The sequence below is a fragment of the Onychomys torridus genome, chromosome 6 (assembly GCF_903995425.1).
Source record: "Onychomys torridus chromosome 6, mOncTor1.1, whole genome shotgun sequence".
Classification (NCBI taxonomy): domain Eukaryota; kingdom Metazoa; phylum Chordata; class Mammalia; order Rodentia; family Cricetidae; genus Onychomys; species Onychomys torridus.
Window position 1 is genome coordinate 56,782,887 of NC_050448.1, and position 17,148 is coordinate 56,800,034.

The following is a 17,148-nucleotide window of genomic DNA, read 5'->3' on the forward strand; positions in this document are numbered from 1 at the left end:
CGTGAACTAGAATGGCTACAAAGATGAAAGCCAGGTCAGAGCCAAGGAGAAATCCCACACAAGTTTTTCTTTCTTTCTTTCCCATTCCTAATAAGGCAGCAGATAATACCTGAGCCTTGGGATAAAGATTAGGATCGGGATTTGGGGAGCCTCCACCGAGGGGGCAGTGTTGACAATTTTCCTCCGCTCATGACCTTTCACCTAGATGTTAATTCTGCCAAGTGGGGCAACTTCAAGGACGGGGAGCCAGGGTCCACCACCAGGCGCTGGCAGCACTGACCCGAGCCCTCGTTTAGCCTAAGAAAACAGACAAGGAGAGAGGTGCCTGCAGTTACCCCAGGTTGGCCCAGTCTATTTTGCCCCAACTTAGCCACCTTGCTCCATCTGTCCCCACCAGTTCTTTCTCACCAGGGCAGGACAGCTTGGCTAGGCGCACCAACATGTTCAAAGTAGCCGGGAGACTTGACAAAGACAGCGGAGGAAGGCCCGTCTATGGCTTGCCGAGGGCGTTGGACTTCTAGACCACCGGGGGCGCCATCACCTGCCAAGAAGCCCTGATTGCCCCTCTGAAGTCAGCCTCTTGGCTGTGTCGACCGCCCTTGCTTCGCGTCGTACCCGCCCCTCTTCTGCTTTGCGCCGGCGCCACCGAGGACGCGACGGCCAATAAGGTTTCTGAGTCACGTACCAGCAAGAGAAAGGCAGAAGACTGCATTTCCCAGCCATCCTCCTCAGCCCGGAACCCAGTGTGCGGAAGAGGCCCCCAAGCCCCGCCCCCGCTATGCGCATGCGCATTGAGAGCGTAGCCGGGAGGATTCGCTCGGCATTCTGGGAGTTGTAGTGTCCATCTCCAGCGTTCTCTGTGCCCACCGGAGATGTGCGCAGGAACGGGGTGACGACTGGCTTGACATCTGATTGGCTGTCTGGAAAAATGAAAAGTCCTTGCGGTCCCGGGCGGAGACCTACGAGAAGATGGGGCGGGACCCCTGTGGGAGGAGGCGGAGCCTGTGGGCTTTTGGGCGCGAGCTGTTGAAAGGCAGTTGGTGTGGGTTCGGTTGCTTGGTCTGTCGGGCGCCCCCCGGCCCAGCCCCATGGCTGACCCAGAGGAGTTTCGGGCTTCGCCGCCGCCGCCGCCTCCCTCGTCTCCGTCTTCAGGCGCCTCTTCGTCGTCCCTCAGCATGCCAGTGAGTTTGGGCTGGCGGAGTCCAAGCCGAAGCGACGACCCAACGGTGGACCCCTTGGAGCAAGTGGAGCTGCAGATCGGAGACGTGAGTGTCGCCGGGTCCGGGTCGCTGCTTGCAGCTAGGGTGCTCCTGCCTGCCACGCTTGGCCAGGGAGTTGAGGGCTAGCCTCTGCTCTCTCTGCCCGCACCTTTCCCCCTTCCCCTCTTGCTGCGATCGTCCGCATCCCCGCAACCGGGATCCGCTCTCCGCCTCCTCGCATCTCTCCGAGTACTTTGTGCCAGAGCCTTGGTACTTTCCGAGGGACTTGAGCTTGCTCCTCTGGTTGGCCACCAGCCCAGGGCCAGCTGGTGATGCTGTTGTGTGCCTCAGGCTTGTTCTGTGTTGGATTTGCTTAGACCAGGGCTAATCCCAGCCGGCCGCGGAGATCGTGGGTTTCACTAATGGATTAGACAGGACGCTTCACTGATTCCTGCAATGCAAAAATTTTGTCAACTTTTTGTTCAAGCTGGAATTCCCAGAAATCACCACCTGACCTCAGCACACGTACCACGGAGGGGGTTGGAGGGTGTCAGTTTTCACTTTCTAGGGACTCTGGAGAGGAAGAGCAGAGTGAAGTATGTAGCGGGTCACCTTCCTGGGAGAGCACCGTGGCATGACAGCCCTGTGAAGATTGGAAACTGGGAACTGAGCGACACGTTTTTTGTTGGCTTTATTTGTTTGCAGTTTTTTTTTTTCTTTCTGTTTGTTTGTTTTTAAAGAGATGACTGAAGTGCTGGTCCAGGGTTGTTTTATTTTTTTTCCAAAACAATACTGGTTACTAAGTACTGATGTCATACCCAAAAAAGTGCTGTTTCATATCTTTGGTGGAGAAAACATTTGATTTAAAAGTGAGTTTTTCAGAGTTCTGTGTGTGTGTCGCGCGCGCGCGCGCGCGAGAGAGAGAGAGAGAGAGAGAGAGAGAGAGAGAAGAGGGAGAGAGATTTTAGATTTTAGATGTTCTGTCAGAGTATCAGTTCTTTGGATTTCACTTTTTTTTTTTTTTTTTTTTTTTTTTTTGTAGTTCCAAAAAAAAGTTCAGAGGTAAAACTAGTGAACAGTGCTTTTGTTACTTTTTTTTTTTTTTTTTTTTTAACTCTTGTTATCAGCAAAAGTGGCTTATGAGGAAGTCCTTTAGATGACTGTGTCGCTTTTAGTCAAGGGGTTTCCAGGTTGCCTTGGGGAAGTACATGAGAGTTGGGTGTGTTTTCCGTTAAAAATAACGAGTTGTCATGTGTCATATGTAACGAGTATTTTTGTGGCAGAAGTGTTTCCTCAAGTTACATAATAAAAAAAAAATGTAGCTCAGAGGTGTGGAGCTGTATGCCTACTGTGCTCTGAGGCTTTGGGTTCAAGAAAGAAGCAGTATTCATTTGATTGGAGGTTTTAAGCTATTTCTAGACTATGAAGTTAGATGAGAATTTAAAAAAATAAGCCTATGTGGGGTTCAGGGTGTAGCTCAGTGGTGGAGGCCCTGGGTTCTTTCCCTAAGTACCACACTCCTTTGACTTTTCTTTCTTTAAATTGCAGGCGGCATTTTCATTAACTAAACTTCTTGAAGCCACATCCGCAGTTTCAGCTCAAGTGGAAGAGCTTGCCCTGAAATGTACGGAAAATGCACGGTTCCTTAAAACGTGGCGGGACCTCCTGAAAGAAGGCTATGAGTCTTTGAAACCCGACAACTGACTTGCAGATGTGGTCGGTTAATGACTCACACGTAAGATATTTGCACATGGACAGCATTTATGGGACTGCTTGTCTCCAGACATTTATACTGAGAATGAAATTTTTCTTGGTATTCTTGACTTTTGAGAAAGCAGAATACTGAAGGTTTTTTGTTTGTTTAATTGCTCTGTTGCCACAGTGTTTACCTTGAATACTTTTTGCCCTCTAAATTTTTGTAGACTCCTTATGAAAGCTAATTCCATCAGTCAATAATTGACTATATTAGTGCCTCAGTGCAACTAATCAGATCATTATTTGTTTTTTAAGAAGATGCCAGAAGTGCTGATTTGGGAGTTGAGCTTGGTTCATCCCCTAAGGCCCTTGATAGAGACTTCAGGTGGTGGGTCCAGCCAGCTCCAAAGGAAGTTCACCTACTCCGAAACCGGTGATGGCGCTTTATTTACTTAGCTCCAGTACCCGAAGCCATGTCACACAACACTCAGTGCCTGTGGATAAGACTTGATAAGAATAATTAGAAACTACATTTGCTTCCTGTTTTCTAGGATGAAGACTAATTGTTTCTCTAAGAAAACGGTATGAATCTAAACTTCATTGACTTGAAGGAAAAATATTCGATTTTTTTTGGGAATTTGGGTTTTCTTTTCTGTCTTGAGAAAGTCTCGCTGTGAATCCCACGTTTCTGTCTTAGCCTCTTTGATGGCAGGACCACTCGTGTGCAACACCATACCCAGTACTATACCCAGTACAGCGTTTTGAATTTTGATGAAGACTTTTAAAAAATATTTTTCCTGTTCTGTGATCCCATTTTTAAAAAGCTTTTACTTCATAGAATGAAAACTTGTATAAAATATTTACTTTTGTCTATTTATTTTTATAGTAAGCTGCTTTCATAGTTAATATCTCTTATTGTTAATGTTCTATATGTCTGATTGCTACCTTTGAAATACCTTACCAAATTTATGGCTGTATGCTAGTATTGGGGCTGTGCAGTTAGTTTCCAGTGTGTCACATTTCACTGTTTCAATGGGTTTCATATCAGTTGACCTTATTGCTAGAGTTCTAGTTGACCTGTATTGTATTTTATGTAATTTGTGCCATCTGTTATCAAGCCATGTACTACCTTGATACATACGACCTTTAAGTATCTTTGATGTGATGTCTGTGTAGATATGTTGATGTGAACAGAACTCTATAAAGTCTCACAGTGGAGCTGTGATGGGGACAAACGGATGGGCAAAGACTAGTTTTGACATAGTCATAGTTAATGATTTTTTTTAAGATCACACAACATGTATGGTGTGATTTCTGTACCAAAGAGATTCTTATTTCTGTATGAGAGAAATGCATATATATTCTGAAAATTGCAATTTAAAAATGTATAAAAATAAATGTATTACAAGTTAATTTCTGTTTCTTTGGTCATTATTTAAGACTGTATGAGGTAGTTCAACCATACAGAAAAAGGTGAATCATTTAAATAATTCCCGTGTATTCCTACTGTGCAGAGTTAATGTTTATATTTAATTTTTTAAATCTTTTTTAATTACCTGTCCCCCCTCAAATGTTAGACTCACTGGAACTTTGCTTTGCCACCTCTTACACCCATCCCCTTGTTTCTCTCCACAGCCACTGCTTTAGAAGTGGTCATTTGTCTGTTAATTTGTGATTATATGGTTTTAAATAATTGTTGATTTGTATTCCCTGCTGCCCCAAATCATGCTGAGGACTGAGCCCAGGGCCTTGTGTGTGCTAAGTAAGCACTCCTTAGACTCTCAACGTGTGTTTTTATATTTTTTGTATGCTGGCTAGTCTTATGTCAACCTGAAAGGAGGGAACCTCCATTGAGAAAATGCCTCCATAAGATCCAGCTGTAAGGCATTTTCTGAATTAGCAATTGATGAGGGAGGACCTAGCACATTGTGGGTGGTGTCATCCCTGGGCTGGTGGTACTGGGTTCTATAGGAGAGCAGGCTGAGGAAGCCAGTAAGCAGCACCCCTCCATGCCCTCTGCATCAGGTTTCTGCCCTGTTTGAGTTCCTGTCCTGATTTCCTTCAATAATGAACAGTGATATGGAAGTGTAAGCCAAATAAACCCTTTCCTCCCCAGCCTGCTTTTTGGACATGGTGTTTCGTCACAGCAATAGAAACCCTAACTAAGATATCATACTTATGTATTTTGTTTTTTGAGTCAAGGTCTTAAAATGATAGCCAAAAGTGACCTTGAATTCCTATTGTGTCTCTACTTCGCAAGTGCTGGGATTAAAAATTATCCCCTTTCACGTATTTTTCTGCTTTTTTTTTTTTTTTTTTTTTTGTGGTGAGGAAGCTTGAGAATCATTTTCTAAAAGACCTAAGATACTTCTTGACTTGGCAAGTAGCTCATTACAAACTTCAGAGGAAATTTTAGTATTCTCATTGATGGGAAGTGAGCCATGTATCAGGCACTGTGTTAGAACTTTGGAACATTATTTTATAGAAACCCATCAGCTCCAAGGAAAGTGATATCTGTTCATAGAGCAGGAAATGGAAGCCGAGATTAAAACAATTAAAACAATTTCCCAGGGCTTGGAGAGATGACTCAGTGGTTAAGAATACTTCCTGCTCTTGCAGAGGATGCAGATTTAGTTCCTAGCACCCTCATGGTGGCTCTGGTTCCAGATGACTTAACACCCTCTTCTGGCCTCATTAGGCACTAGCAATGAATGTGGTCCACACACACACAGAAGGTGAACACTCTTACTCAGAAATCTTAAAACCCTCAATATCCTATGAGATGAGATTATTATTTTTTTTTAAAGATTTATTTATTTATATGTATACTGAAGAGGGCGCCAGATCTCATTAGAGATGGTTGTGAGCCACCATGTGGTTGCTGGGAATTGAACTCTTAACCTCTGAGCCATCTCTCCAGCCTGAGATGAGATTATTAATGTTTGTTTGTACTACACCTTGCTGCCCAGAGGCTTCCAGAGATGTTAAAGTTCAGGTTTGTCCTTGTCTTCTCCTCATGTTTGGTAGTGCCACGGGTGCCCAGATAGTTGGTTCAACAGGCCAAATTTTCCCACAGTGGTTGTTATTGTGTGTGTGTGTTTCTGGGTGTAGGTTTGTTCACATGAGTGCAGTGTCCAAGGAAGCCTGAGAGTTGCAGATGGTTGTGAGCTGACCAATAGGAGTCCCTGGAGTGAAATTTGGGTCCTCTGGAAAAGAAGCAAGGGTTCATTCAGCCTTCTCTCCACTGGGTTCATCTCCTCGATGCCCAAAGGTTGGAACTTGGATGAAGCCATTTTCCCCCTTTGGTGTTCACATTTTTGCATCACTAAGAATCCATCACAAGCAGGGTGGTGGTGGCACACGCCTTTAATCCCAGCACTCGGAAGGCAGATCTCTGTGAGTTCAAGTCCAGCCTGGTCTACAGAGTGAGATCCAGGACAGGCATCAAAACTACACAGAAAAGCCCTATTCAACCCCCCCCCCCCCCCCCCAAAAAAAAAAAAAAAAAAAAAAGGAAAAAAATCCATCACAGAATTTCAAAGAATTATCCCTGTGTTTTTTTCTAAGAATTTTGAAAGTTATTTTTACATGTTAATGTAATGAGTTTAGATGGTATTTTCATACATATGTACACTGTTTTCATTTCTCCCCACACTGCCAACCTTTGTTGGCACACAAATCCTACCCTCTTCCCCAACTCCCTTCCCTGTCCCTTACTCAGTATTTCTTCCCTGCCATGGTTCCTTTTGTAGTTTCATTTCACATACATGTGCATGCTTACACACACACACACACTCACTCATATGAGAGAAAATACACTATTTGCCTGTTGAGTCTGGAAAATAATAACATTTAACATATTCACAACGGAACTTTATTTAGTCATCAAGAGAAAGAAAATGACATTTTCAGAAAAACGAATATAACTGGAGATTTCCGTGTTAAGAAATAGAATGAAAAACAAACACAAAACTAGTAGTATTTCTATATACCCACAATGAACTTGCTTCAATTCAAATGAAGTTTCTTATAGGTATATAGGAAGGCTACTGAATTTTTTGTAAATATGTAAATTCCTTTTCTTTCAATGAACATCTAGACTCTTTTCTTTTTTTTCCCCTCCTTTTTTCTGTGAACAGTATTAACAATAAATATGGACGTATTTCTGTGGTATATTAACACAGAGTACTTTGGGTATACACCTATGAATTGATTAAGTCACATGGTAGTTCTATTTTTAGGAACACTATACAGAAAACATTGACATCTAGGAGCTTTCTGGTGGAATCTTTAGGGGCTTTTAAATGTAGGTGTGGGTTGTTTACAATAAGAATATATTAATTTCTCCCTGTCATATTTGTGTCCATTTTGTTTCTTTTTATACTCTCTCAAGCTAAGACTTTGAGCAGTATATTGAATAGGAATTGTGTAAGTGGACACTTGTAGGAAGCACAGCTTAAAGAAAGCATTGGAGGAACCAGAACTGTTAAACACATGAGCCTATTTTCTTCAAAGGAAGAAAATGACTGACGCTTGGTCACGCAGAAGGCTGGAGAGGATGTTGTCTTGACAACTTGGTGGTATTGTTGCTATTCTATGAAGCCAGTCTTCCTGAATTCCCCCAAATCCTGAGCATTGTTTAGGCTCCAATCTTGAGCTTTGTCTCAGGGACTAGAACCCATCCTTATGAAAGAGGTCCGTGGACTTTGCATCCTCCACCAATAAGAATCTATCCTTAGGCTTATCCCAGATCCTCCCCCTTAGGCCCCAGTCAATAGAACTCATTGTAAGGGTCACAGGTGCTTTCCTACTTTGCTAGGGAGTCTCTAGGTAGCTATGCCTCAGCTTTGTTATGATAATCGTCACATGCAGACCTCTTTCCAGTGTTTTATGGTGCTTAAATGTGTAAGGGAAAATAACAACAAGGTCAGACTCTGGAAGTTTTGGCCCAGCGCCTGCAAAATTGGTGCTGACTTGAGTTCCATTCTTCACTTCAGGCAGATGGCTTTCCTGCCACCCGGGACACTTTCAGGGTCCCCAACAGGTACTCTTACCTCATTCCCTGCTTTAGAGGAGAGGCCTTCATTCCCGCCCCACTCAGTCAGCTCTAGCTCTGTTTGATATAACCTTTGTTGTCCCATCTAGTCTTGGTTTCTTTAGATCTTTTATCATGAGGGATGTTGAATTTGTCAAGGGTCTTTGTGTGTGTGTGTGTGTGTGTGTGTGTGTGTCTTGAAATAATCATATGAGACCTGTCCTCTTCTACTTTTGTATCAGATTTATTGATTTGTGTGTATTGAACCAACAAACTTACATCCCTGCACGAGACAAACTTGCTCATGGCGTGTGATTTTTTCCCCCATCTGTTCTTGACTTTGATTTGCAGGTGCTTAATGAGAATCTTTACACCTATGTTTGCCAGGAAATTGATGACTATTTATTTATTTATTTATTTATTTATTTATTTATTTATTTATTAATTATTATTATGTATACAGTGTTCTGCCTACATGTATGTTTGCAGGCCAGAAGAGGGCACCAGATCTCATTACGGATGGTTTGAGCCACCATGTGGTTGCTGGGAATTGAACTTAGGACCCCTGGAAGAGCAACCAGTACTCTTAACCACTGAGCCATCTCTCCAGCCCTAGTTTTTATTCTTATGTTGTGCTCTTCTCTGGTTTTGTTCAGGGCTGTGCTGGGTTCATAGAGTGAGTTTGCCAGTGTTCCCTCACTTTCCATCTGCGGAACAGTTGGAGGAGCAATGGTGTTAGCTTTTCTTTAAAGTTTTGTTTGCTGGTTGTGGATATGAGTTGTTCATAACCTCTTGATTTAATTTGGTTAGATTACATGTATCTTGTCACCCTTTTAAACAATCAGTTGGTTGAAACACAAAGGTTTGTTTCTCAACTCTGAATTGGATTTCAATGATTTAAACACTCTCATTCTCCCTTTTTTGGCTTACCCTTTTGCAATATTCCTACCTACCATCCTGTTTTGTTTCCACATGATGGCACTCACTTAAAGCAAAACCAAGAGAAAACTGGGTAGGAGTGACAAAAAATGCTGGTTCTGAGTGTATAACAAAGCTTGCCTACCTCCTTTATCTTCGTGTGTGTCTGCTGTGTATGCATGTATGTATATATGGGTGAGCATATGTGTATGGAAGTCAGAGGCTGGTGATGGGTATCTTCCCAATATCTGGTCATCAAGCCTTGGGGATCCTCCATTCTCTGCCTCCACAGCACTAGGATTACAGGCATGCCCTACCACACCTTTCTTTTGATGTGCGTTCCAGGAATTCAAACTCAGGTCCCCATGTGTGTGAAGAAAGCACTTTAGCAATTGAACCATACCCTAAGCTTTACTTTTGCACATTAGAGGCAGGGTCTTTCTAGGTTGTTGAGGCTGGCCTTGAACTTGTGCTCCTTCTGCTTCTTCCTCTCTAATGTTCAGACTACAGATTTGTCCACCACACCTGACAGCAAAGCTTCCTTTTAATAAATACGTTGCATTGACTCTCAAGTGTGGAGACTCAAAGAACAACACAGAGGATTCTTTAAACACAATGTTTCTGTTTTGCATACAACCATATTTTAAAACATGTGTGTGTGTGTGTGTGTGTGTGTGTGTGTGTGTGTGTGTGTATGATGTGCATGTGTACACACACATGCCATGTCACATAAGTGGAGGTCAGAGAACAGTTTTCCAGAGTCTGTTCATTCCAGATATTGAGCTCAGGCCAGCATGCTTGTATAGTAACGAATTTTAACCACTGAGCATCTCACTGGCTCCACACCTTATATTTGAGGCTGTTATCTTTGAGAATTCTAAAACTTTAGACCTTAACTTTAAAATGTGTATGGGTCTTATGTTTGCTCATATGCACAATAGAGAAATCTGGGAGCTGTGGGTAGAATTTGTGTTGTTAGTAATTAAACACAATATATAGATTAAAACGGCTTTATATTGTGCGTGTCCAGCACTTTACCTCCATGCAGTGTGCATAAATGCATGCTAGAAATAGATTTCCCTTCATCTCCTATGCAAATTTGTATTACAATACATGCACACGTTGTCAGGATAGTTACTTCTCTTTGTATGAACACCAGCCACCTTTCCCCACCTTGTGTCACTCTAAGTGAACTTGTCTTAACCATAAGTTACACATTTTGTGGTATTTACTTCATACCAGCAAATCCCTCTAGAAGAACTTCACAGTATTCTCTGAGAATAAATGGTTTCCAGACAGAGCCAGTTATGAATAAGAGTTGAGTCTAGATGACTGAGAGACCAGTGACAGATCACAGGGGTCTGTGAAAATGGCTGGCTTCATGAACTCAGTGGGCATCTCTTGCAAGGGCCACATTTCCACCCAGATGAATGATGGAGCATATGCCCTCTGAGTCCCTTTTCTGTCAACAGACCTTCTTTGTCTGTAGTTGTACCAGAGTTGATGGATCATTTCCTTGAACGGTCTGGTGGTCAATGTATAGATAATTGGGTTCAAAGCACTGTTGATAGGTAGAATAAAAATCACCACCCAAGAGGTAATAGTTTCTGGAAGAGAAAAAATGAAAAATCTGAGTGTTAATAGATGGTTTAAGGCATCTCTTGTATCTCCTGTCTTTGGCCGCCCTTTTCTTTGATGTGACATAATTAAACACCAAGTCTCTGGTACTTTCACGATGTCTTTCTGTAGTGTCAGTGTTTAAAGGAAGGCCAGTGCTGTGAAGGCATGGGGCCCTTTGTGAGAGGTTTCACCTGAATACTTCAGCGTGCCAACGAAAGGACACTGTTGGGAGTATTTACACAAAGTCATGACATATCATTATGAATCCATTTAAAGGAAAACCATGTCGTTTAGCATATATCCCCCTTGACAAATGTCTTAATGAATAGGAAGTACATGCAGTATTTCTCAGAATATGTAGATTTATCTTGAATGAATCTCCTTTTTGCTATTTATGTGGCTTTCTCCTGTATTCCTTTGTGGCACTGCTAGGGATTGAACCTAGTGCTTTGTACATGCTTGGCAAGTGCCCAGCTGTTCCCAGGCCTATTGATTGTATTTTTAAAATAGGCACACATTTTAGGGCTTGCACACACAGACAGTGTGTGTGTGTGTGTGTGTGTGTGTGTGTGTGTGTGTGTGTGTGTGTGTTACATGCAAGTATATGTGCACCTATGTGCTCACGCATGTGGAGGCCAGAGGTCAATGTCAGGTGTCTGTTCCACTGCTCTCCACATTGTTTTTTGAGATAGGACCTCTCCATGAACTCGCCTAATAGGCTAAGCCGGCTGGCCAGTGAACTCTGGGGATTCCCTTATCTTTGCCTCCTCCCAGCACTGGGATTACGGATGTACTACTGCACACTTTGCTTTTTACGTAGTTTCTGGGGAACCTAAACTCCTGCTTGTGTGGCAAGTACCTTATAAACTGAGCTATCTCCCCAGCCCGCAACGTGTTTAGGCTTTAAACCAAATATTTATTTCAGTGAAATGTCTTTGAGTAGCTAGTGGCACAGGCCTAAAAGCCCAACTAATAAAGGGCTGAGACAAGAGGTTTTCAATTACATGGCCATTCTGACCTATAGCATGAATGAGGCAACTTAACAAGACCGTGCCTCAAAGTAAAAAGTAGGGGAAAAGGGATAGGGATATAAGTCAGTGGTAGAGTACTTGCCTAGTATTATGAGACCCTAGGTTCAATCCCTAGTACAAACAGACAACCCCCAAACCTAAAGTAAAGCAAAATAAAAACAAAATCCCCAAATATATTTGACTAAATTTGTTTTTTTTTTTTTTTAAAGATTCATTTATTTATTTTGTAGACAGTGTTCTGCCTGCCAGCCAGAAGAGGGCACCAGATCTCATTACAGATGGTTGTGAGCCAACACGTGGTTGCTGGGAATTGAACTCAAGACCTCTGGAAGAACAGCCAGTGCTCTTAACCGCTGAGCCATCTCTCCAGCCCAAATTCGTCTTTTGTTGAAGATTAATTTTAACTTATGTATGTTCTGTCAGTGTATATACCATATATGGGGGGACCCAAGGAGGACAGAAGAGATGTCAGAAACCTAGGGGTTGGGCCTCTCTATGTGGGCACTGGGAACTGAACTCCTGTGCCCTGGAGAGCAGCAAATGCTCTTACTGTTGAGCAGAGCATCCCTACAACTCTCTAAACCTATCTTAAAAATCAGTTTTGCATAGAACTACCAAATACTCAGCTTTCTGTTCCGATGTAGTTGATGCTGTTCTCTCTCTTAGTCTGCTAACTTGTCAGATTCTGCTATCAGCACCTGTAGGATCAAACAAAACTAAACTATGCATATATAAGTGTAAAAATGTGAATGTATGCTGCACTGCCTATGCAGTCAGCAGGCGATACTTGCATACTTTTTGTGATAAAATATGCATGACATAAAATTTGTACTTTTGCCTTTTTTCACATGTACAGTTCTGTGGCACTAAGTACATCTACAATGTTGAGCATCCCTCACCACTGCCAGTCCCAGGGTGTTCTCATCTTCCCATCATCCCTCCCCTTCTCCCCTTCCCAGCCCCTATGTTCTGTTTATGAGTTTGACTCTTCCAGGAGTCTTATGTAAGATGAATCATAAAACACATCCACCTTTTGTGTCAGGGTTATTTACTCAACACAACACCTCCAAGACTCATGTATAAAGTAGCATGTGCCAGAATTTCCTTCTAAGGGATGATGAGAAGGCTCAGTGAGTAAAGGTTCTTGCCACCAAGCCTGACAACCTGAGTTTGATGCCCAGGATACTCATGGTGAAGGGGGAGAATTGGCTCCAACAGGTTGTCCCCTGACTTCCACATGTGTGTCATAATGCAGGTGTGTGTGCATATACATACACACACACACACAATAAATAAATGTAAAAATAATTTTGAAAACTTCTTTTCTCTATAAACCTGAATAATGATCCATGCGTACTTTTGAGGCACCCATGTATCTGTGGACACTGCTGCTGCTGCCTTTTGGCTGTTGTGACTAGTATTGCTCTGAACGCAGGTGTGCAGATATCTGTTTTAGCTTTGGCTTTCAGTTTTCTTGGATGTTTATCCAGAAGTGGAATGGCTGGATTGTATGGCAATTCTGTATTTTGCAGTTGCTGACACACTTTCCCACTGTAGCTACACTGTGTTCAAATCCTGCTATCAATGCACAGTGTCAAATTTCTCCACCTTACCAACGTGTTCATATTCATATTTTCTCTCCACTGTGATGCATGCGATGGACATTATTTTAAAACTCTGTGTTGTTTTCTATTATGACACACTCTGGTGCAGTGGTCTCTATCATATGTACTGTGGGGAGGAACATTTCTTACGTTCCAAAAACAATGAATTCATGATTTGACAACTACTTCATCTTGTTTTTCTTCCTGGTCCTCTTAAGCAGGCAACCAATTTCAGCACTGCCTGTCATTTATTTTGGTCGTTGTACTTTGCTTTTTGTGGCACTTAGCATTTACAGAAAGAACTGAGAACAGTTCCTATCAGGAAGTATTTCCTTGATGATGGAGCCAGAGTCCACATTACTCTAGTAATTTTTGAAATGAGTCAGTGTTGAGAGCGTAAGTTGTCTTTCTTAGAATAACACTGCACAGATCTCTTTTTTCTAGGAAAAGCATGTACCTGGTATTTCCACCTGAAGCAGTGAAAGAAATTTCAGAATAAAAATGGGGATCCAGCATAGTGCATCAGTAAACACGATGAAGAAGAAGCGCTTGGCGAGGACCATCTCCCTCTTCACCTGCTTATGTATTTCAGTGGCTGTTACAGTGCTCTGATGAACACTGTAAAACATGCTTCCATAGGAGAACACAATGATGATGAACGCCACCAGGTTAATGCCTGTTTAGAGCGTGAAGAACATTGTTAGTGTGTGTTAGCATTCTTTTAGGAAAAACAGATAAAACATGCCTTAGACCTTACTAATAAGACCACAGAGCCCATCAATATTTATTTATTCACATTGTGACAAGGTCTTACTGGGAAGTTCAGACTAGCCTTCAGCTTGACTAGGTAGCCTAGGCTGGACATCAACTTCCAGTCCTCTTGCCTCAGATTACAAATGTGTACCAGATCTTCCTGACTTCCAGTTCCAGTTTCATGGTCTCATTGCCATCACTCTCTCAGGCCAATCATGGGGCTCCCTCCATTCCCCAGGGACTCTGCTGCACCTCTGGACCCAGCCTTCCTCCCTCATCCCATCTGTTTGTGTCAGCCGCCAATGCCCAGAGGCACTCTCTACCTGGGGACATGCTGGCCACTGAGAATCAGGGAGGCAATCTTCACTCTCCTTTCTGTCCTTCAATTCCAACCCCCCAGTCTCATCTCCAGCTCTGCAGCAGACCACCTGCAAGGGCCTGTCCTCCCTCTGTGATTCCACTCTGGAAACTCCATCAAACCTTGCAGCAGACCCAGCTTTCCTCCCCGCTGCAGACACTTTCACCCCACCTTCCTGACAGCCTGTCCCCATTCCTTCATGTCAGCTCCCAATACCTAGGAATACATTGAACCTGGGACTTCCCGTGACCCACAGCTGGCAGGGACTCCAAAGCACTCCCCACCGGGTAACCCATATACCCACCATACTCTCCTAAGACCCAGAGAGGACAACAGAAACCGAGGACTGAAATACTCACCCATTAAAGACAAGACCTGATATCAACATTTAGAATCATAATCATCCCAAACCCAGATGCCTGGATGCCAGTGCTAAAAACACAATCAATAATAGCCAAGACAATATGTCTCCACCAGAACCCAGGAGCCCTACTCCAGTAGGCCCTGAAAAAGCCATGGAGTTTTAGCACAAAACAAGGATTTCAAAATATCTATTATGAATATGCTCATATCAAAGAGGATATGAATAATTCTATTAATAAAATATGAGAAAACATAAACAAACAGTGGAATGAAATGATAAAAATGGTTCTAGACATGAAAGTAGAAATAGAATCACTAAAGAAAAGTCAAACTGAGGGAAAACTGGAAATTAAAAATTTAGGAAGTCAAACAAAAACCTCAGGAGCAAGCCTCTCCAACAGAGTACAAGAGATGGAAGAGGAAATTTAGGGCATTGAAGACAGGGTAAAAGAAATGGATGCCTCAATCATAGAAAATGTTGAATCTAAAAAATTCAGTCACAAAACATCCAGGAAATCTGGTACACCATGAAAAGACCAAATCTTTGAATAATAGGAATAGAAGGAGAAGAAACCCACCTCAAAGGCCCAGAAAATGTCTTCAACAAAATCACAGAAGGAAATTTCCTTAGCCTTAAGAGGGAAGGGCCTATCAAGGTACAAGAAGCATACAGAACACCAAACAGACAGAACCAACTGAACTGAAAAGAAATCCCCTACTACACATAATCAAAACACTAAACAGAACAAAGAAAGAATGTTAAAATCTGGGAGGAAAAAAGACCAAGTAAACGTATAAAGGCATATGAGACAGTGGGAATTCTAGAAGCCAGAAGGGCATAGATGGATGTTTTACAAACTCAATAGATGACCATAGATGCCATCCCAGATTATAATACCCAGCAAAACTTCCAATAACAATGGATGAAGAAGAACACTGAGAGATGGCTCAGCGGTTAAGAGGCTGCTCTTCCAGAGGACCTGAGTTCAATTCCCAGCAACCACATGGTGGCTCAAAAGCATCTATAGTAGGAATCTGATGCCCCCTTCTGCCATGAAGGTATACATGCAGAACACTCATACATAAAATATAAATAATTTTTTAAAAAAAGATTAAAAAAAGAAAAACACTCCACAATAAAACCAAATTTATTTATCTACAAATACACCTCTAGGGAAGGCACTAGAAGAAAACACCTGAAGAGGTTAACCACTCCTAAGAAAACATAAGGAATAAATGATCCGAGACCAGCAAATCAAAAGAAGGGGAAAACCCCGCACCACAACAACAAAGTAACAGAAATGAACAAACACTGTTCATTGACAGCTTTCAACATCAATGGTCTCAATTCCCTCAATAAAAAGATGCAGACTAACTGGATCAAAAAACAGAATCCAACATTCTGCTGCCTCCAACAAACACATCTTAATATCAAGGATAGATATCACCTCAAGGTAAAGGATGGAAAAAGATATTCCAAGCAAATAGACCCCCAAATTAAGCTGGTATAGCCATTTTAATATCTCACAAAATAGACTTTAAACCAAAGCTAATCAGAAGAGATAGAGAAGGACATTATATTCTCATCAAAGGAAAAAATCCACCAAGAGGACATTGCCATTCTAAACATCTATGCATAAAAAGTTCATAAAAGAAAACACTATTACAGCTAATATCATGTCTTGACCTTTATACAGTGCCAGCTAATATCACGTCTTGACCTTTATACAATGCTATTTGTACCCTACTCTCACCAATAGATAGGACATCCCAACAAAAACTAACCAGAGAAATGCTGGAGCTACATTATGCCATAAATCAAATGGACCCAGCATATATTTACAGAACACTTTACCCAAACACAAAAGAATAATCCTTCTTCTCAGCAACTGATGGAACTTTCTCCAAAATTGACCACATACTTGGATATTCAGGAATGCTTCAACACATGCAAATAAATTAATGGAATCTACTATATAAACAGACCGAAAGACAAAGCCCACACGATTACCTCATTAGATACAGAAAAGGCCGTTTACAAAATCCAGCACACCTTTAAGATAAAAGTCCTGGAGAGACATACATCAGCATAATAAAGGCAATTTACAGCAAGCCCAAAGCCAACATCAGCATAAATAGAGAGAAACTGAAAGTATTTCCACTACAATCAGGAAGAAGACAGGAACAAGTCCACTCTTCTCTCTCCATACTCATTCAATATAGTACTTGAAGTCTTATCTAAAACAGTAAAACAACCAAAGGAGATCAAGGGAATACAAACAGGAAGGGAAGAAGTCAAGACATTTTTATTTGCAGATGATATGATTGTATACGTAAATGAACCAAAGACTCCATCAGTAATCTTCTATAGCTGATAAACACTTTCAGCAATGTAGCAGGATACAAACAACTCACAAACATCAGTAGTCTCCCTGTACTCAAATGACAAATGGACTGGGAAAGAAATCAGTGGAACAACACCTTTCACAACAGTCTCAAAATAAAATATCTTGGAGTAACTCTAATGAAGCATGCGGAAGACTTTTGTAATAAAAACTTTAAGACATTGAAG

The 17,148-nt window shown here is 42.0% G+C and overlaps 3 protein-coding genes across 4 annotated transcripts in view; 1 reads left to right on the forward strand and 2 right to left on the reverse strand.

The window, feature by feature from the left end:
- The window catches only part of Etfdh (electron transfer flavoprotein dehydrogenase), a 28,360-nt gene extending 27,656 nt beyond the window's left edge, over window positions 1–704 (reverse strand). The window contains exon 1 of the mRNA XM_036189454.1: window positions 409–704. Within this exon, the coding sequence (XP_036045347.1) occupies window positions 409–442 (34 nt within the window). The 5' untranslated portion in view covers window positions 443–704. The remainder of the gene's footprint in view (window positions 1–408) is intronic.
- A 154-nt stretch (window positions 705–858) lies between these two features.
- C6H4orf46 (chromosome 6 C4orf46 homolog) lies at window positions 859–3,713 on the forward strand. The gene is made up of 2 exons (XM_036190831.1): window positions 859–1,265; window positions 2,748–3,713. Exons 1-2 carry the CDS (start codon window positions 1,089–1,091, stop codon window positions 2,901–2,903), a joined length of 333 nt encoding a protein of 110 aa, XP_036046724.1. The 5' UTR covers window positions 859–1,088; the 3' UTR covers window positions 2,904–3,713.
- A 5,866-nt stretch (window positions 3,714–9,579) lies between these two features.
- Window positions 9,580–17,148, reverse strand: part of Rxfp1 (relaxin family peptide receptor 1) — a 132,838-nt gene continuing 125,269 nt past the window's right edge. For both annotated transcript variants that reach the window (XM_036190591.1, XM_036190592.1), the window contains 2 exons: window positions 13,560–13,778; window positions 9,580–10,454 (listed from right to left, as the gene is read on the reverse strand). In XM_036190591.1, coding sequence (XP_036046484.1) covers window positions 10,153–10,454; window positions 13,560–13,778 — 521 coding nt within the window. In that variant the 3' untranslated portion in view covers window positions 9,580–10,152. The remainder of the gene's footprint in view (window positions 10,455–13,559; window positions 13,779–17,148) is intronic.